Source organism: Cervus elaphus, chromosome 14 (genome assembly GCF_910594005.1).
Source record: "Cervus elaphus chromosome 14, mCerEla1.1, whole genome shotgun sequence".
Taxonomy (NCBI): domain Eukaryota; kingdom Metazoa; phylum Chordata; class Mammalia; order Artiodactyla; family Cervidae; genus Cervus; species Cervus elaphus.
The window spans coordinates 53,064,301-53,085,398 of NC_057828.1; the positions used below are offsets into that span (position 1 = coordinate 53,064,301).

Here is a 21,098-nt window from a genome sequence, read left to right on the forward strand (position 1 = left end):
TATCACTAGAACTTTTAAAAAGTTTTGCGTAGTTTTCTTTCCTCCAGATCTATACAAGGTCCATTCCCTCACCCTCCCCACCTCGCCCACCCCAGGTTTTCTCTGTACAAAAATAGTCCCCCCGAAAGAAGTCCAGGATCTCTCATAAAAGTTTTCTTGCCGGCATCGCGGTTTTTGCGTGAGTGTGGATGGGACTGGCGCTTTCTTTGCAGCTGTCATTTGCTGTGGATGATTTTATTTTATTTTTTTAGCATACCGGGTTTTTCTCCATGCTGTTTCTTGCTCTCCTCCATTTCCCTCTTTTTCTTTGCAAATGTCTCCCCCGCCCCCTCCAGTTCACCGTCCGGCCCTCACATGTGCGAGAGGGGCAGTGTGCCGTTAATGGCCGTGCCAGGCACCGGGCCGCTCTGGTAGTGCTGGGACATGTGAAGTCTGCTTGGGGCGGCGGGCTCCGGCACCTCGGCGCCGGGGAGGTACATGCTGATCATGTCCCGGAGGTCCCCGGCTTGGCAGGGCGCCCTGGAGTGGGAAGAAGTGGTAACCACGGGGGGGCGGGGCTGGAGCTGGCCTCGGACTTCACCACCGAGCCCATGGAGCCAAGCGCCATGCCGGGGGTGCCCTGCTGAGAATAGGACATGCTGTAGGTGGGCGAGCCGTTCATGTAGGTCTGCGAGCTGGTCATGGAGTTGTACTGCAGAGCGCTCACGTCGTAGCGGTGCATGGGCTGCATCTGAGCGGCGCCGTGCGCGTTGAGGCCCGGGTGCTGCGGGTAGCCCAGCTGGTCCTGCATCATGCTGTAGCTGCCGTTGCTCCAGCCGTTCATGTGCGCGTAGCTGTCCATGCGCTGGTTCATGCCCGCGCCGAGGCCGGCGCCCACCCCGACCCCGCTCGCCATGCTGTTGCCGCCTCAAATATATTTTATATATCACTACCTGGTACACACTCACATCTACAAAATTAGAAAAAAATACATAGCCCTCCTAAACGCAGTATGGATGCTCAAGCTGGATTTAGAAAAAGCAGAGGAACCAGAGATCAAATTGCCAACATCTGTTGGATCATCAAAAAAGCAAGAGAGTTCTAGAAAAACATCTACTTCTGCTTTATTGACTATGCCAAAGCTTTTGACTGTGTGAATCATAACAAACTGGAAAATTCTTAAAAGAGATGGGAATACCAGACCAACTGACATGCTCCTGAGAAATCTGTATGCAGGTCAAGAAGCAACAGTTAGTTAGAACTGGACATGGAACAACAGACTGATTCAAAATTGGGAAAGGAGTATGTCAAGGCTGTATATTGTCACCCTGCTTATTTAACTTATATGCAGAGTACATCATGCAAAATGCTGGGCTGGATGAAGCACAAGCTGAAATCAAGATTGCCGGGAGAAATATCAATAACTTCAGATATGCAGATGACACCACCCTTATGGCAGAAATCAAAGAAGAACTAAAGAGCCTCTTGATAAAAGTGAAAGAGAAGAATGAAAATGTTCCCTTAAAACTCAACATTCAGAAAATGAAGATCATGGCATCCGGTCCCATTACTTCATGGCAAATAGATGGGGAAACAATGGAAACAGTGACAGACTTTATTTTGGGGGGCCCAAAATTACTGCAGATGGTGACTGCAGCCATGTAATTAAAAGATGCTTGCTCCTTGGAAGAAAAGCTATGACCAACCTAGACAGTATATTAAAAAGCAAAGACATTACTTTGCCGACAAAGGTCCATCTAGTCAAAGCTATTTTTTGTCCAGTAGTCATGTGTGGATGTGAGAGTTGGACTATAAAGAAAGCTGAGCGCTGAAGAATTGATGCTTTTGAAGTGCGGTTTTGGAGAAGACCCTTGAGTGTCCCTTGGACAGCAAGGAGATCCAACCAGTCCATCCTAAAGGAAATCAGTCCTGAATATTCATTGGAAGGACTGATGCTAAAACTGAAACTCCAGTACTTTGGCCACCTGATATGAAGAGCTGCCTCATTGGAAAAGACCTTGATGCTGGGAAAGATTGAAGACGGGAGGAGAAGGGGATGACAGAGGATGAGATGGTTGGATGGCATCACTTACTCAATGGACATGAGTCTGAGTAAACTCCAGGAGTTGGTGATGGACAGGGAGGCCTGGGTGTTGCAGTCCATGGGGTCACAAAGAGTCTGACATGACCGTGTGACTGAACTGAAGCACAGTAATCTCAGACATTTTCTATTGTAGTCAACTTCATTAAGAAATGGTGTTTGTGAGCCACTAAATTGAATTCACACTCGTTCGTGGGGCCTAACTTTCACCCTGGAAAATACAGCACTAAACATGCTTGTTTCTCTGGTTCGTTTTCCTTGTAGGTATCCTCTGCTCTCCCCTCCTGGCCCTCCTCTGATTTGTGATTTGGGGGCCGTGAGTGTGTTCATGTCCCTGTAACCATAAAAAGGAGACACTCACTGCTCTTCCTTCCCTGTTTTTCTTTTCCCTGGAAGCATTAATTTCTTATTTTTATTCTTTTTGGTTGCTTTAGTTTTCTGTGCCCTCATCACAATGTCAACACCAAGTTCTCAGCCCACCTCTCAGAGCAGCTGAGCTTCACTCACCTTGAGTTGAAGTCTCTCCTGGACCACTCATCTGTCCAGCTGGCTGCTTGCCCATCACCTCTGGGCCCAGCTTTCACCTTGGGGAGTCTCTCAAACTCTCTGCTCCCCTGACCCCTCGTGTTCACTTACGTTTTTAAATTCTTTTTCCTTCCTTCACTTTGAAAGAGCATATCCTTCATGGTGGGTGGTAATTTAGTCACTAAGTTGTGTCCAAGTCTTATGACCCCATGGACTGTAGCCCACCAGGCTTCTCTCCAGGCAAGCATACTGGAGTGGGTTGCCATTTCCTTCTCCAGGGGATCTTCCCAATCCAGGAATTGAAACTGGGTCTCCTGCACTGCAGGCAAATTCTTTACCAACTGAGCTATGAGGGAAGCCCACATCTCCATAGTTTCCTGCAGAAAAAAAGACAGGAGAAATTCTGAAACTTTGTAAATCTGTACATGACTTTATTGGATCCTGTTTCTTGGTTGACAGTTTGGCTGGATATAGAATTCTAGGCTGGAAATTATTTCCTGTCAACCTCTGCAGATGTCATTCTCTCCTATTCCCTTTCCCAGTGTTGCTGTTGAGAAAACTGCACCGTTTTGGTTCCAGAGCCTCTGTGACTTTTTCAAAGCTCCTCTTTCCTCACTGGTGTGAACTCTCCCATGGTGTGTGCTTTGTTGTGGGTCTGTGTCTGCCCCACGGGAGCCTAATTCTGTCTGGAAACGCCTAACCCTCCTTCAGTTCTAGGACATTTTCTTGAACCATTTTGTTATCATTTCCTTCCCTCTACTTCTTTTCTTCTGAAACTCCTGTTTTTTGGGTCACTTTCTATATTCTGTCTCATTGGCACCCTCAACATTTTCTTCTAACACAGGTAATAAATTTTTTTGTTTCTGTTACTTTGTTCTTCACTTCTAAGACCCCTTTGTTTTCTGTGTGTCTGTTTCATGGGTGTGGTCAGGTCAGGTCTGTGAAGATACTGATGTTGTGGATTTCCTCCATCCCCCTCCCCAACCAAGTCCCATTTCCACTTATTCCCAGTTCATCCCTCTGTCTGTGGACTGTCGCCTCTGCTTCCCATGATAGTGGGCTTCCTCTGGTGGCACTTGGCTGTGTGCTTATGTTTGAGAGTGGGGTCTACAAACTGAGACCCCCAGCAGTGGCTCTTAAGTGCCCTCCACCCCACTTTAGGTGGAAGCCAGGACTCTGGGGACTATGGCTGATTCCAGGAAGGTTGCCAACTTCAGCAAATAAAAATACATGTCTCCCAGTTAGATCTGAATATCAGATATACAACAAATTTCTCAGTATAAGTATGTCCCGTGTGGTATTTACCTGGCAGCCCTAACGCCAGACCTGTGGCAGGAAATTCATGAGAGCCCACCATGTCTCTTCATGGCAGAGGCCATGGGAGGAGTTGGGAGGGCGCAAAGGGCTTTGCTGGCCAAAGATGAACCATAGGAGGGCAGTAGCTACACTGGACTGAAGCATTTGACGTGTTGAAACCCGTTCTCTGGGCAGCCGTGGAGGACAAGGCCCAAGTCCCAGGGTCTCCAGATGCCTGACTGGAGGCATTCTCTGGGTGTTTTAGTGTAACTCCCTATCTTCTTGGAAACCAAAGCAGATTAAAAAGCTAAAAGAAAAAAAAGCTAGAGAATGTGAGAATTCCAGAAAGAAAAGAGAAACTGAATTTCTAACAACAGCTTAGAGCTTTCCAGGTGGCTCAGTGGTAAAGAATCTGTGTGCCAAGCAGGAGATGTGGGTTTGATCCCTGGGTCGGAAAGAGTCCCTAGAGAAGGAAATGGCAACCCACTCCAGTTTTCTTGCTGGGAAATCTCATGGACAGAAGAGCCGGGTGGTCTATAATCCATGGGGTCGCAGGGTTGGATGCAACCTAGCGAGTGAAGAGCAAACAGCAATGCCTTAGAAGTGTTCACCTTTTAAAAGAAAGTCATTTTCTTGGAGAATCCTCAGTTTAAAAAAAACAAAACACCTGAGACAGTGGTTGATCATTGGATAAGAAGCAGAGAGATGTGAATTCTGGCAGAGAGCAAATATTGCCAAACAGCAAATATTGACAAGGACTTCATGGCATAGAAACATTGATTTAATATTGTTTAAATGTCAGGGTGGAAAATGTGGAGTTTAACAACCTATATTATAAAAAGTTTAGGTAGTGTTTTTAATCAGGATGAATCCTTGAACAAATTAGACTGTTATTGTTGTTTAGTGGCTAAGTTGTGTCCGACTCTTTGCGACCCCTGGACCGTAGTCCACCTGGCTCCTCTGTCCATGGGATTTTCCAGGCAAGAATACTGGAGTGGATTGCCATTTCCTTCCCCAAGGGATCATCTGGACCAGGGACCAAACCTGTGTCTCCTTCATTGGCAGGCAGATTCTTTACTACTGAGCCAGCAGGAAAAGCCCCAAATTAGACTGATTCCACAATTTTGACTTAAACAACTATATATCTTTCTCCTGATACATAACATAACACTGAAAAGATAATGTAATATTACGGAAGAATTAGGTTTATTTACATATGCAAAGCTTAATTAAACTTTCCTACATTTCTTAGTCTGCTTTTATGGGTCAGGTAAGTTATTTTTTCCCAAGAACTATTTAAGATCATAAAAATGTAAACACATGTGTCTCAGTTCAGTTCAGTCGCTCAGTCTTGTCTCTTTGTGACCCCATGGACTGCAGCATGCCAAGCTTCTCTATCCAGCCCCAACTCCCGGAGCTTGCTCAAACTCATGCCCATCAAGTCGGTAAAGCCATCCAACCATCTCATCACCTGTCATCCCTTTCTCCCGCCTTCAATCTTTCCCAGCATCAGGATCTTTTCCAGAGTCAGTTCTTCACATCAGGTGGCCAAATTATTGGAGTTTCAGCTTCAGCATCAGTCTTTTCAATGAATATTCAGGACTGATTTCCTTTAGGATGGACTGGTTAGATCTCCTTGCAGTCCAAGGAACTCTCAAGAGCCTTCTCCAACACCACAGTTCAAAAGCATCTGTTCTTCAGCATTCAACTTTCTTTATAGTCCAACTCTCACATCCACACATGACTACTGGAAAAACCATAGCTTTGACTGGATGGACCTTTGTCAGCAAAGTAATGCCTCTGCTTTCTAATATACTGCCTAGGTTGGTCATAGCTTTTCTTTTAAGGAGCAAGCGTCTTTTAATTTCATGGCTGCAGTCACCATCTGCAGTGATTTTGGAGCCCAACAAAATAGTCTTTCACTGTTTTCATTGTTTCCCCATCTATTTGCCATGAAGTGATGGGACCAGATGCCATGATCTTAGTTTTTTGAATGTTGTTTTAAGACAACTCTTTCACTTTTATCAAGAGGCTCTTTAGTTCTTCTTCACTTTCTGCTATGAGGGTGGTGTCATTTGCATATCTGAGGTTATTGATATTTCTCCTGGCAATCTTGATTCCAGCTTGTGCTTCATCCAGCCCAGCATTTTGCATGATGTACTCTGCATATAAGTTAAATAAGTAGGGTGACAATATACAGCCTTGATGTACTCCTTTCCCAATTTGGAACCAGTTCGTTGTTCCGTGTCTGGTTCTAACTGTTGCTTCTTGACCTGCATACAGATTTCTCAGGAGGCAGATGAGGTGGTCTGGTATTGTGTTTAACTATATTTGATTAAATTAACTGATCTTGGGCTTCCCTGGTGGCCCAGTGGTTAAGAGTCCACCGTACAATGCAAGGGTCACAAGTTCAGTCCCTGGTCCAGGAAGATCCTACATGCCCCAGGGCAGCTGAGCCCACATGCCACACCTACTGAGCCCACTCGCCCTAGAACCTATGCTCCACAACAGGAGAAGCCACCACAATGAGAAGCTTGCATTCTGACTAGAGAGTAGCCCTCACTTGCCACAACTAGAGAAAGCACACGGAAGGGAACAAAGACCCAGCACAGCCAACAATAAATAAATAAATATTTTTTAAAAAGAAAAGCAATGAGGTCCCTATACCCCCTTTCCCTTAAAAAGAAAAAAAAAAACAGCTGATCTCTTTTACTTATTATTTTTGACTGCACTGAATCTTTGGTGCTTTGTGTGGACTTTCTGCAGGTGTGGCGAGCAGGGACTACTCTTTGTTTCAGTGTTGGGGCTTCCCATTTCGGTGGCTTCTCTTGCTGCTGAGAATAGGTTCTGGGCGCCCAGGCTTTAGTTTTTGTGGCTTACAGGCCCTAGAGTGCTCGGGCTTCAGTAGTTGCAGCACGTGGGTTCTGTATTTGTGGCTGGGGGCTCTAGAACACGGGCACAGTAATTGTGCCACATCTTCCTTAGGCCAGGGATCAAATCCATGTCCCCTGATTTGGCAAGTGGATTCTTGTCCACTCCACCACCAGAGAAGTCCGAGCTGATCTCGTTTATAAAGGATTTGTTCAGGTAAACCTGAGCCATGCTCTGAACTACTTGCGTTTCGTTGTGCTACCTGCCTCTCACCTCTGGTACATGGTTACTACAGATGTCAGAACCCCTCCCTGTACACAAACCCTTCAGCCTTGTGGTCCTGCTTTGGTCCCCCCACCAAAGCCAGGGACTGTCTCCCTCCCCAGGAATCTGGGCTGTAACCTGCTTTGACCAGTCGGAAGTGGCAGATGCTTTTGAGATTTGGCCTTAAGGCTCCCAGAAGCTTCTGTCGGGAAGGAAGCCTGGTTTAGACTGCTGAGTGACAAGGGGCCACATGGACAGAGGACCCAGTCTATGGCACACCAAGACCCCAGTTCCTAGAGAGAAGCACGTGGATCGTCCAGGCTCCGTCGAGCCATCCCAGCAATGCCACGTGGAGCTACTCCCGACCCACAGAACCGTGGGCAGTAGAGGATGACAACATCAGCCCTGCACCCCACTGTGCTTGGTGTGGGTGAGAGTCATGATCCTGTTCTGTCTCCACCTCAACCTTGGGGATTCTACTGCCTGGAAAAGCTGTGTTTATGTCTAGTCACTTGTTCCTGTGGGTGTAGGCATGGATGGTCACTTCCTGTTCTGGGTCACAGTCCAGTACCCGTGGACTTCGTTGCTCCTCTGGTTCCAGCTTTGGGCCCTGTGACCTTTGACACCCCCATTTTTGGCACTACAGACTTCTTTTGTGTATTTTTTCACACAACCCTAAAATCAGACATTTCTCCAAGGAGCCCTGGTTCCTGTTCTTTCTTAGAAACCAAGATCTGGAGCTGGGTGTGCACACAGCTGTGGGCCCTTCTCAGATGGCAGTTGACCATGTGTTCACACAGAGGAAACTGCTGCCACAAGCATCCACCAGTGTTTTTGTTAGGCTGAACACGAGTTCATAGCAGCGTCTCCAGCTGTGATCCAGACCTTGTGGTTCATCCCAGCCCCCCTCTTGCTTTTCCATAACCTCTCATCTAATTGTTTAGCCCACATCCTATAGGCAGTAGTGGAGCTGATAAACCATAGCCAGCAGGAAACAGCTTTGCCAGCTCAAGCTCAGTGCTGTGTGCAGGCCCCTCTTCCTTTAGCCACAGGCTCTGTTTACTCCTGAGGTTGCTCAGGCTGGTGCTCGCACACCCCTTACTTAATATTACTCCATGTGTGACTCAGCAGGTTTCTTGGCCACATTTTGGTTTCCTGATCACCTGTGTGAGTTTTTTTAGACTTTTCACATGTTAAGGTTCCCTCCTTGTGCCATGCAGTTCATTGAATCTTGATAAATGCATGGTGCCATGTGTCCCCTGATTGTGGGTCATGCAGAACAGTTCCCTGTTCCCTGTTCTCCTGCTTGGAGAAACCCCCTGTGCTCCACCATTCATCCCTCCCCCAGCTTGTGGTTGTGTTGCTTATGTAGCAAATATCTGGATCTTTTCTAAAGATATTGAGATTATTAAGACATCTCTTGCAGGCTATGCCAGAAACTCATCTAACACAGGACATGGTCTTGCAAATTGCTCTCCATACACTGGTGTCCCCTAGAAGCAGTCTTGGATAGAGCCCTTATGAAATTATGTACAGGAGACCACTCTCTGGTCCTGAGTAAAAAACATTTTTAACAGAGGAGGTAAAGTTAAACACTGTGTTCACAACTGTTAAGCGCTATGCATGAGCGTGTGTCCCACAGATCTCCCCATCATCTGGAAGCTCCCTTTTATCCCTCCAACACAGGAAGCCAGGTACTGGTGAAAGTGAAAAAGAGCAATGACCTGAGCAGCAACCTAAGGAAAAATGGAAGGGATCCTATGTCTGTTCCTCAAGATCATTGTTCAGTTGCTAAGTCATGTCCAACTCTTTGCGACCCCATGGACTGCAGCACGCCTGGCTTCCCTGTCCATCACCAACTCTTGGAGCTTGCGCAAATGCATGTTTATGGTTGGTGATGCCATCCAACCATCCCATCTTCTATCACCCACTTCTCCTGCCTTCAGTCTTTCCCAATGAGTCAGTTCTTCATATCAGGTGGCTAAAGTATTGGAGCTTCAGCTTTAGCATCTGTCCTTCCAATGACTATTCAGGTCTGATCTCCTTTAGGATGGACTGGTTTGATCTCCTTGCAGTCCAAGGGACTCTCAAGAGTCTGCTCCAGCATCACAGTTCAGAAGCATCAGTTCTTTGGCACTCAGCCTTCTTTATGGTCCAACTCTCATATCCATATGTGACTACTGGGAAAGCCATAGCTTTGACTAAACAGACCTTTGTCAGGAAAGTGATGTCTCTGCTTTTTAATATGCTGTCTAGGTTTGTCATGGCTTTTGTTCCAAGAAGCAAGTGTCTTTTAATTTAATGGCTGTAGTCATCACCTGCAGTGAATTTTGAGCCCAAGAAAATAAAATCTGCCACTGCTTCCCCATCAATTTGCCATGAAGTGATGGGACCAGATGCGATGATCTCTTTTTTTTTTTTTTTTTAATGCTTAGTTTTAAGCCAGCTTTCTCACTCTCCTTTCCATGAATCAAGGTAAATTGGACATGGTCAGGCAGAAAATAGCAAGAGTGAACATCAACATCTTAGGAATTGGTGAACTAAAATGGATAGGCATGGGAGAATTCCATTCAGATGACCATTATATCTACTACTGTGGGCAAGAATCCCTTAGAAGAAGAGGAGTAGCCCTCATAGTCAACAAGAGTCTGAAATGCATTACTTGGGTGCACTCTCAAAAATTACAGAATGATCTCAGTTCGTTTCCAAGGCAAACTGTTCAACATTATTTTAATCCAAGTCTATACCCCAACCACTGATGCCAAAGAAGCTGGAGTTGAATGGTTCTGTGAAGACCTACAACACCTTCTAGAACTAACACCAAAAATAGATACCCTTTTCATCATAGGGGATTGGAATGCAAAAGTAGGAAGTCGAGATACTTGGCAGGTTTGGCCTTGGAGTACAAAATGAAGCAGGGCAAAGGCTAACAGTTTTGTCAAGAGAACATGCTGGTCATAGCAAACACCCTTTCCAACAACCCAACCAAATGGTCAATACTGAAATCAGATTGATTATGTTCTTCGCAGCCAAAGTTGGAGAAACTCTACAGTCACTAAAAACAAGACCTAAAGCTGACTGTGGCTCAGATCATGAGCTCTGTATTGCAAAATTCAGGCTTAAATTGAAGAAAGTAGGGAAAACCACTACACCATTCAGGTATGACTTAAATCAAATCCTTTATGATTGTACAGTGGAGGTGACAAATAGATTCAAGGGATTAGATCTGGTAGACAGACTGCCTGAAGAACTATGGACAGATGTTTGTAGCATTGTTCAGGAAGCAGTGACCAAAACCATCCCAAAGAAAAAGAAATGCAAGAAGGCAAAGTGGTCATCTGAGGAGGCTTTACAAATAGCTGAGAAAAGAAGAGAAGCAAAAGGCAAGGGAGAAAGGGAAAGATACATCCAACTGAACGTAGAGTTCCAGAGAATAGCAAGGAGAGATAGGAAGTCCTTCTTAAGTGAATGATATAAAGAAATAGAGGAAAACAATAAAATGGAAAAGACAAGAGACCTCTTCAAGAAAATTGGAGATATCAAGGGAACATTTCATGCAATGATGGGCATGATAAAGGACAGAAAGAGTAAGGACCTAACAGAAGCAGAAGAGATTAAGAAGGGGTGGCAAGAATACATAGAACTGTACAAAAAAGGTCTTAGTGACCCAGATAACCACAATGGTGTGGGCACTGACCTAGAGTCAGACATCCTGGAAGTCAAATGGGTCTTCGGATGCATTACTGTGAACAAAGCTAGTGGAGGTGATGGAAATCCTAAATGATGATGATGCTGTTGAAGTGCTGCACCCATGTCAGCAAATTTGGAAAACTCAGCAGTGGCCACAGGACTGGAAAAGGTTAGTTTTCATGCTAATCCCCAAAAACGGCAATGCCAGAGAATGTACCACACAATTGCGCTCATTTCACATGCTAGCAAGGTTATACTCAGAATCCTTCAAGCTATGCTTCAGAGGTCCCTGGAACAAGAACTTCCAGATGTACAAGCTGGGTGTCAAAGAGGCAGAGGAACCAGAGATCAAATTGCCAACATTGATTGGATCATGGAAAAAGCAAGGGCGTTCCAGAAAAACATCTACTTCTGCTTCTTTGACTATGCTAAAGCCTTTGTGTGGATCACAACAAGCTGTGGAAAATTCTTAAAGTGATGAGAGTACCAGACCACCTTACCTGTCTCCTGAGAAACCTGTATGAGGGTCAATAAGCAATGGTTAGAACCAGACATGGAACAACTAACTGGTTCAAAATTGGGAAAGGAATACATCAAGGCTGTATATTGTCACCCTGCTTATTTAACTTATATGCAGAGTACATCATGCAAAATGCCAGGCAGGATGAATCACAAGCTGGAATCAAGACTGCCAGAAGAAATACCAACAACCTCAGATATGCAGATGATACTACTCTAATAACAGGAAGTGAAGAGGAACTAAAGAGCCTCTTGATGAAGGTGAAAGAGGAGAGTGAAAAAGCTGGCTTAAAACTTAACATTCAGAAAACTAAGATCATGGCACCCAGTCCCATCACTTCATGGCAAATAGAAGTGGAAAAAGTGGAAGCAGTGACAGATTTTTCTTGGCCTCCAAAATCACTGCAGACAATGATTGCAGTTGCAAAATTAAAAGATGCTTAATCCTTGGAAGGAAAGCTATGACAAACTTAGACAGTAAAAAGCAGAGACCACTTTGTCAACAAAGGTCCGTATAGTCAAAGCTATGGTTTTTCCAGTAGTCATGTGTCAGGAGCCGCTGGGACAGGCCCAGACCGTGACAAGGTCACGGGACGAGAGAGGAATCTGCAAGGCAGTTCTTCACCGGGACTTGCCCAGACCATGACAAGGTCACGGGACGAGAGAGGAACCTGCAAGGCAGCTCTTCCCCTCAGGGTCGCCCCAGGGGCCCAGTATGTCCCCTTCCTCTTTCTGTCTTACTGTTGTTGGGTTTTCTGTTAATTCTTGGGAATGTAACATACAGTGATCAGGCCACCCCAGAAAAGTCCAATCCTATTAAGAAAGATTCCCTAAGGCCAAGGCCTACTCTGCCTCCTGAGCATTGGGAACCTTATGACCAACCAGGAATGAAAGGCCTGTTTAGGTCTGTGACAGACCATTCACCACACAAGTGGCGTTATGCTTGGGAGGGCATAAGAAATGCTCGTGATTGCTTTGGCCCAGGACATGACCATAAGTACCGTACCAAGCCAAAAAGGAAAAGGCCACAGGTATAAATTGGCTGCTTGCTTAGAAGAGTATAATGTTCTAGATTAAAAAAGAGTAAAGGCAAAAAAAAAAAGTAAAGGTATTTAGATTCAGAAGCAGATGTACGATAGGTTAATGTTCTTTGGTCAAGAGGGTTTTCATTGTTGTTATTTCAGTGCTGCTATTTGTCCACTGTTTCCATTCCGTTAATAAACATAGAATATTACAGGTATTTTTGTAGAATTAGAAAATGTGTAACATAGGATTTCAATAGAAGATTTATATTAACCAGCCTCACTGCCATTACTTCACTATTATTAGAGGTGTTTTGCTGCTTCAGAGGTGTTTTGCTGCTTCATAGTTAGATTGTAGACTGAGGTTTTGTGGTCTTAGACAAAGAAAAATATCAAGGTTTTCTCATGGTACTATTCTCAGAAATGTCAAACATGTTTTTCATAACCCTTCCCATGTATTGTTTTATTGTCCAAAGAATTCATACTATAGCTGGAATCTATGGAACATTGTTTTTGTCAGAGTGAAAATGTTAGGCCATTGAGGCAAGAAGACTATGTATGGGACATTCAAGGAAAAAACCCTGTAATCGGGATTGTTCCAGATGAAGTCATTGGGAAAGATATGAGGGAAAATGTTGACGGGAGTATGAAACCGACATCTGATATAACATGGGGTGATGGTAAGGGGGAGGTAAGAAAAACAATTCTATATAATCTGAGCTGTTAAAAAATAAAGTAGACGAGTTCTTGCATTGCAACCAGAGTCCGTGCACTTCTTCTTGCTGACGCCACTCATCCCTTATGTATTCCTGGACCCGCCGGGGCTGGACCCCAGCAGTCATGTACAGATGTGAGAGTTGGACCATAAAGAAGACTGAGCACTAAACAATTGATGTTTTTGAGTTGTAGTGCTGGAGAAGACTACTGAGAGTCTCTTGAATAGCAAGGAGATCAAACCAGTCCATCCTAAAGGAAATTAACCCTGAATATTCATTGGAAGGACAGATGCTGAAGCTGAAGCTCCAATACTTTGGCCACCTGTTGTGAAGAGCTGACTCTTTTGGAAAAGTCCTTGATTCTGGGAAAGATTGAGGGCAGGAAGAGAAGGAGGCAGCAGAGGATGAAGTGGTTAGATAGCATCACCATCTCATTGGACATGAATTACAGCAAACTCTAGGAGATGGTGGAGGACAGCCCTGTCTTCTCAGCCAAAGAAGAGAGCCTCCACGGGATTCATGGGTCCTCAGACATGAGGGCTGCAGAGTCCCCTTGCCTCTTGGGGCCAGGCAGGCCACCAGGAACCAAGAAGAAGGGCCAAACACAGTCTCAAGTGACATTTTTTTAAAATGTATTCATTTATTTGGCTGTACCAGGTCTTAGTTGGACCTTCATTGTGGCCTGTGGGATCTAGTTCCCTGACTGGGGATCAAACCTAAGCCCCCTGCATTGGGAAAGTTGAGTCCTAGGCACTGGACCACCAGGGAAGTTCTACAAATGGCTTTTAGAACTGCTCAGACCAACAGAAAAGCAGTGTGAGGTCTGTTTTCTTCTTGGGGGAGGGAGTTTCAGTGTTTCAGAAGAAGCTGAGGCTCCTTGGCAGCAATGCAGACTCTGCTTCAGGAGTGACTGGCAGGCACCTGTCATCTGGACACTAAGGGATGTCTGGCCACAGGCTCCCTCAGGGCCGGGTGCCCTGGGGAGCATCTCGGATTGCGTCCACCACCTGGTCCTCAGATGTCCATTTTCCTGGTGTGCTCTTGTAAACCCTGACAGCTCTAAACTAACCATTTGGCATTTCTTGCATCACCAGACCACCAGGCCCCTTCAGGCCTCCCTGTGCTCCACGTGAGAGCCTGGGTGTGGCCCGCAGACCTCCGCACCCAGCATGCCTCCCCCCTCCAACCCTTATGGCAGGCAGCTTCCTGAGCCCCTGCCTGGCCATTCGCTGTGGGTGTGGGTCCCTCAGAGGGTGTCCTGGTCAGTCCTCAGAGGAATGGGTCCCTTGGAGGCTGTCCAGGTCAGTTCGCGGAGGGTTTAACCTTGCTGCTTTTAAAATGACCTCATTCCTCAGCGAGCCGGCTGCCTCCGCACTAACAACTCCCAGAGGGCAGGAGCTTGGCCTCTGTGAAGTGCTGAACCCCAGGGCCTGGCACACAGTAGGTGCTCAGCTCTGCTGGATGACAGAACAGCACGTGTTAACACGTGTCTGTGTTGGGTTGTGCCTCTGAGTGCCTGTGGTTTTTCCTCCCAATGAGCTTGGCTGCCTGGAATGTCCGGGTCCCCAGGACTGGAGCCAGAGGCTGAGTCTCAGTCTCCATGGGGCTGCCTGGCTGACCCGCCTTGTCCGGCCTGGACTTTTGGGAGAGGGGATGTGGTCATTTAGTTCTGGTCTGTCCTCTCCTGGGCCTCTGTTCTCACTTGTGTTTCCTGCCAAGGACGGGGGAGGTGGGCTTAAGCAGAGGGAGGGAGCAGGGAGGAGGGTGTTGCCGCCTTCCATGCCCTGTCCATCCTGCCCAGTGGTGCCACAGGGTTTGCTTCCTCCTTCAGGCTTCTGCACTGGGGCTGAGCCAAGGGCTGGACCTGCGGTGCCGCGAACCCACCAACCGCCTCGCAGGCCTGGTCGTGGGTGGGGGTGGAGGGCTCTGCAGGGAGTTCAGGGTGTGGACCCAGCACCTCCAGGCTCCTAGCTCAGTGCTGGGAGCTGACCCTGTCCTCTTCCAGATTGAGAGGCCAGACCTGGGTGTCTGCCTCCCTGCCTAGACAACTTCCTTCTGTGGAAGAAAGACAGCCCGGCAGCCAGAGGTGGGGGCAGAGGGCTGAGATGGAGGACAGAGCCGTGGAGGCACATGGAGAGAAACAGACACAAGGCGGGGTGGGTGGGTGGGGGGAGCGAAGAGGAGGGAGATGGACTGGGAGGGAGGCCACCGGCACTAATATAAACCAGTTAGAAAAACAGGAGGAGCGGCCAGGCCTCAAGGCCAGCCAGGCAGGGCTTGTTTTTCCAGAATGAAAGGCCCAGGAGGAGCTGGGGGTGGGGTGTGGAGACAAGTCCTGATTCCAGTTTGGAAAGAGGGCTCCGCCTACCAGAGCCTGGATCCTGCTGAGGAAATGGTCCGTTAGATTGGGGGTGGGGCGTCCTCACAGTCCTGTGTCCTCCCAGCCGGTCCTACCTGCTGTCACCCCTCATTCCTTCTTGCTGCCGCATCAGCAGCCTCCTCCCCTTGCCTGGAGCCCAGGAGTCTGGCTGAGCTGGGCTCCTTGCTTGTCTGAGAACTTGGGGACCAGGGCAGGGTTCAAGAGTGAGACTCCAGCCCACCAGGGCCTGGGACCTGTGACCATAATTCAGTCCAAATGGGCAGTCCAAAAATGCACCGTGGGTTTTGCGGTTGTTCAGTGGATTTTTCCTTTCTTATTCTTGAGGTTTGCTTAACTAGAAAGAGTGGGTTTGGTACACAGTGCATGCTCTGTTATTTCACATTTGTTTACGTGACTTTGTAAGTTTTCCCAGAGCTTCAAATTTGTGCCTTCTGTTGGGAAGGCTTCCATACCCCCCTTCCTTCCCTCTCCTCCAGGAGGAGAGGGCGATGCTCCCGGGAGCAGTGGACCTGGGTCTGGGTGGCGGGCAGATAGGGTGGGGGCACCCAGACAGGGGACCCTGGTCCCTGCTGCTCATCTCCCTGGCAGCTTTCTGGGTGCTGAAGCTGACTGATAGACCATGGTGCCCATCATGCTGCCAGGAGGGAGCCCCTGCACCCCCAGGGTCTGCACTATTGTCCCCGCCTCACAACTGAAAAAATGGAGCCCCAGGGGTCACCACATAGCCAGTAGGAAGAGCTAGTGGCCAGGGAGCCTGGGCCTTTCTGCTGGCCTGCAAGGGGTTGGGGGGAGGGGAAATGTCTTGGTTGGGGTCCCCCTATAGAGTGCAGGTGAGGAGATGCTCCCCCCAGAACCCTAGACCTGCAGTGGCCCCAGTGGGGATCTGTCTGTCACAAACACCCACAAGGTATCTGAGGCCATGTCCTCAGGTCCCCGCCCCTCCAGGGCTGGGCTGCTGCCCCCTTCTCCAGGACCCAAGCCAGAGTGATTCCCCTCACCCTCTGGGACACAGTGGCCAAGGCCCCAACCCCTCCCACCAGGCCAGCCAAGTACTGGGGGAGGCCAAGGGGCCGGGCAGAAGCAGAGGGGGCGGTCTGCAGACTGTCGGCCAGCCCAGGGCTCCGTGATGTCATGGCGGGTGCTGAGGAGCGGGAGGAGGAGGGGGCCGGGCTGTTTTTCTGCAGAGTTTGAGACCAAGTGAGACAAAGCGCCGGCGGGCCAGGCGGGCGCCATGGAGCTGCGGGCCTGGGTCCTCCTCTGGAGACTTGTGCTTCTGCAGAGTGAGTTCATGGGGGGTGGGGTGGCCGGAGTCACACCTAGTCTGAGCCAGTCCGTGTTTGGGGCTAAGCCTGTCTGAACTCTGGGGTGAGGGGACACCCCACCAGGAAGTGGATGGGTCTGGGGGCCTCAGAGGGTGCTGCTCACCAGGAGAAGGCCCCCAGGACACGGAAGGGCTGAGGTCTGATGTTAGATCCCTACAGAACTTCCCTTCACTGGACCCTAGAGACAGGGCTGAACAGGGCAGGGAGGCCGAGCATGGGGCTTCCTCCTGGGGTCCCTTGCACCCCCTACTTCTCTGGGATGCCCCTCCAGACTGTGTTTCTCTGTTGTCAGGAGGGGATGGATGAAGGATTGAGGGGGACCCGGGAAGCATGGGGTTCACAGGGTCTGTTCCCGGGCCCCCCGAACCTGCTCCCCAGGGGTGGCCTGCTGACCCGGCACATTCCTCCGTCCAGCCCGGGCGCCAGGCCACATCTCTGGAGCAGGAATTTGGCGTGTGGGGTGGCAGATGGTGGGGTCACTCCCCACATCCAGCCTTCTTGTCCTTTCTGAAGGCTGAGGGGCTCCCGGTGGGGTGCCAGCAGCCTGAGGCCCCTGGAGGGTTCGTGCAGCATGGCTCTGGACAGGTGCCACACTGCATATGTATGTGCAGGAGCCCCCAAACCAGCCGAGGTGTCAGCACTGATGCTCTTGTGGCTTTGCTGCAGTGATGGTTAGGGTAGCCATCATTCCTGAAGGTGGCCCTTGGTGACAAGCACACATCCAGAGCTGGGCTGACCCCACCAGTCACCCCAAGAAACGCAGGTGCTGTCCCTGCAGCCCGGGCAGGTGGCCACAAGGATTAAGTGGGGGCCTGGGAGAGGTAAGGGCATAGGAAACCCCCCCGCCTCGTGCCCTCCTGGCTTCTCTGGACCTACCCCTACCTGTTAACAAGGTGTCCTTAGCACCCACCTCAACTAGGACTCTAGAAGGGACCCAGGGGCCAAGTGGGGGGCCGATTTCGGCGAGTGACCCACATGTAAAGGCTCAGGTCACCCCCTCCCCAGTTTGACCCTCACTTCCTCTTATTTCAGGTTCTGCCGTCCTTCTGTCCTCAGGTTAGTGACCACCCTCCCCTAAGAACCTGTCAGTCTCCATGCCTCCTTGCTAGCCCCATCCTGTACTGTCCTCTGGAGTCTCATCCCTCCCCGCTGACTCCTCCTCCCCACCAGGGCCATCTGGGCCCGCGACCTCCGACAGCTCCGTGGTGTCCGAGTCCGCAGTAAGCTGGGCAGCAGGCGCCCGGGCAGTGCTGCACTGCCAGAGCCCGCGCATGGTGTGGACCCAAGACCGGCTGCACGACCGCCAGCGCGTCGTCCACTGGGACCTCAGCGGCGGCCAGGCTGGCGGCCGCGCGCGCCGACTGGTGGATATGTACTCTGCGGGCAAGCAGCGCGTGTACGAGCCGCGCGACCGCGGCCGCCTCCTGCTGCCTTCCTCCGCCTTCAAAGATGGCAACTTCTCGCTGTTCATCCGAGGTACTGGCCTGGGTACCGCGGCGGGGGGCGGGGGCCCCGGGGCGCTGGCGGGGCCGCGGAGCTTATGGCTGGGTTCCCCCCGCTCCATCCCCCGGTGCGTAGCGGTGGAGGAGACTGACGAGGGGCTGTACACTTGTAATCTTCACCACCATTACTGCCACTTCTACGAGACCCTGGCCGTGCGCCTCGAGGTTACCGACGACCGTGAGTGTGCCCCCCCAACACCCCGCCCGTGCACTTCCACCCCTGCCACCCTGGACGCCCCGTCCCGGCTCCCTCCCGGCTCGGGATCCCTGACTGCCGTGCTTCTCCAGCCCAGGCCACCGGCGCGCACTGGGACGGCGAGAAAGAGGTGCTGGCTGTGGAGCGTGGCGCGCCTGCGCTGCTGACGTGCGTGAACCGCGCGCACGTGTGGACCGACAAACACGTGGAGGAAGCGCAGCAGGTTGTGCACTGGGACCGCCAGCCGCCTGGGGTGCCGCACGACCGTGCGGACCGCCTGCTCGACCTTTACGCGTCCGGCGAGCGCCGCGCCTACGGGCCGTCCTTCCTGCGCGATCGCGTGGCGGTGGAGGCGGACGCGTTCGCGCGCGGCGACTTCTCGCTGCTCATCGACCCGCTGGAGCCGGCAGACGAGGGCACTTACTCCTGCCACCTACACCACCACTACTGCGGCCTGCATGAGCGCCGCGTCTTCCACCTGAGAGTCACCGAGCCAGCCGCCCGGCCGCCCCCGCCCCCGCGGGACTCCCCGGGCAATGGCTCCAGCCACAGCGGCGCGCCCGGCCCAGGTGCAGGAGGTATGTCTGCGGGGCAGCAACCCACCTGGCCCCCTCCCGTCCCAAATCAGGGATTCCAGTGTTGGGGGGAGGCCCCAGCGGGCTGAGGTCGGCTGCGTAGGGGCGCAAGGTGCGCTTCCTGACGTCGTCCCGCGCACGGTCCCCGCAGATCCCACGCTGACGCGAGGCCGCAGCGTTATCAACGTCATCGTCCCAGAGGGCCGGGCCCACTTCTTCCAGCAGCTGGGTTACGTGCTGGCCACCCTGCTGCTCTTCATCCTGCTGCTCATCACGGTCGTTCTGGCCACCCGGCAGCGCCGCCGTGGAGGTGAGTCGATTGCCTGGCTGGGGTCAGTGCCAGAAAGCCTTTCCCAGCCGGAGGCGGGACTTAGGGCACAGTGACCAAAGCAGAGGGTTCCTCTGGGCTGGAGGAGCTGGGGAGTGCGCAAGGCTGTCCCCAACACGAGTCTCCCTCCCCAGGCTACGAATACTCCGACAAGAAGTCCAAGTCCAAGGGGTGAGTGTCCCTTCTGGCTTCCCAGGGGACCCAGCAGACTCACCCACCCTCTGACCTCCCACCACCCTCCTGCCTCCAGGAAAGACATGAACATGGCAGAGTTTGCTGTGGCCTCCGGGGACCCGGCTCTTTACAGGAGTGAGGACATTCGACTAGGTGAGGAGACCTAAGGGGCAAGACTGTGGCTCCCAGGCCTGGGATGAGGGAGGCACGTCTTTGGGGGGCCCTCACCCTGCTCTCTTCCTGCTCCAGATTACAAAAACAACATCCTGAAGGAGAGGGCTGACCTGGCCCACAGCCTCCCGCCTGCCAAGAACATCGACTTGGACAAAGGTTAGTGGAGGGGAGGGAGGAGACCCCTGCCCATCTCAGAGCTGGGCTGTACCCCCTTTCCACCCACTCAGAGCCCCAAGACACCCGCCAGCCTTGCGAGCAGGAGTCCCCTGCCCCCTCGGGGTTCCAGAAGTCCCTGGATGGTCCCGACGGAAGTCGGCCCATTTCACCAGGGCAGAGGGCAGACACCACCTGTCCCTTTGGCTTCCAGAGTTCAGGAAGGAGTACTGCAAATAAGGCGACTCCAGGCTCCTGGCTGGGCCAGCAGCTCTGCCAACTCTTGTCTGTCCACCTCGGAGGACTCTTCCTGACCCCCACGCAGCTCACCTGGCCCCCCTTCCAGCGGCTGGTCCCGCTGTCCAGGAACTTGGCCTGGACTGGTGCAGAGTGAGGCTGCCTCCAGGCCCTCAGGACCACCTAGTCTTCCGACACGCTTGTGGGCTCCCTGGAATCTGCCAGTGCTGCAGCCCGCCCCTTCAGCAGCCCTTACCAGGTGCCCTTCTCCCCTCACGTGGCCAAGACCCTGCTGATGTTCACCAGTCCCTCAGGCTCTCCTGGCCTCTGCGCACCAGGGGCTGGGAGCCCCACCTCTGCAGGGGTGCGGGCAGGACAGGCTCAGTGGGGATTCTTGGGGTCTGGGTCAGCCTCAGGGCTGGCAGTCCTACCTTCCTCAGGAGAGCTGCCTGCTGGCTCCCCTCGACTGCACCCCACGTTACCCCGCCAGACTGTGGCGGGCTCTGCATGGCAACCCAAAGCCTATGCATTCCAGGCCTGGGGCTAGTGTCTCTTTGCACTGCGTCTGGCCACCTGGGGCCACCTCTCTGCTTACCCTGCTCCAGCCCCGTTTCCAACAAGCTGCCTTGACAGTCACTGGGCTCCACGTGACTTCTGACCTTGACCCTCTTCTCTCAGCCCTTCCCTGGGCTGGAGTCCAGGGACGAGGCCTCATTGACTCTGTTTTGGCCGAGGACCGGAGGATGGTGTCAAGATGGTCTTAGAGTGGCTAGTGCTGCCACTCCCAACACCCCACACTTGCTCATCCTGGGGAATTGCTATCGTCTCAATAAAGACCACATCGATTTTAGACCTGGGCCCAAGGATGCCTCTGCTGCTCCCCTCCGTCTCCCCGGGGGCAGAGTCTGCGCCTTGGGGACCTCAAAGTGCTTTCTTTCATCTGAAGTTGCACTGTCATCACCCCTTCCTTTGGGTGGAAGGTCTGGGTGTCCTGGGGAGGGGTCTCAGGTCCTCTTCAGAGGGTTTATTGGACATGGGGGAGGGGAGCATGTTGGGGGATATGAGGACAGAGGG

General features: G+C 51.2%; 1 protein-coding gene and 1 pseudogene across 2 annotated transcripts; one reads left to right on the forward strand and one right to left on the reverse strand.

Annotated features, from left to right (window-relative positions):
- Positions 1–211: 211 nt before the first annotated feature.
- LOC122707441 lies at positions 212–2,642 on the reverse strand (annotated as a pseudogene).
- Positions 2,643–16,506: 13,864 nt separating this feature from the next.
- Positions 16,507–20,874, forward strand: MXRA8 (matrix remodeling associated 8). 2 transcript variants are annotated; one of them, XM_043924254.1, is made up of 10 exons: positions 16,507–16,643; positions 17,718–17,741; positions 17,856–18,161; positions 18,264–18,365; positions 18,476–18,961; positions 19,110–19,268; positions 19,421–19,457; positions 19,537–19,613; positions 19,710–19,790; positions 20,002–20,874. In XM_043924254.1, the coding sequence occupies exons 1-10, from the start codon at positions 16,595–16,597 to the stop codon at positions 20,025–20,027; spliced, it is 1,347 nt and encodes a 448-aa protein (XP_043780189.1). In that variant the 5' UTR covers positions 16,507–16,594; the 3' UTR covers positions 20,028–20,874. The 2 variants fall into 2 exon arrangements, with proteins under 2 accessions (XP_043780189.1, XP_043780190.1); XM_043924255.1 differs by lacking the exon at positions 18,264–18,365.
- The last annotated feature ends 224 nt before the right edge of the window (positions 20,875–21,098 follow it).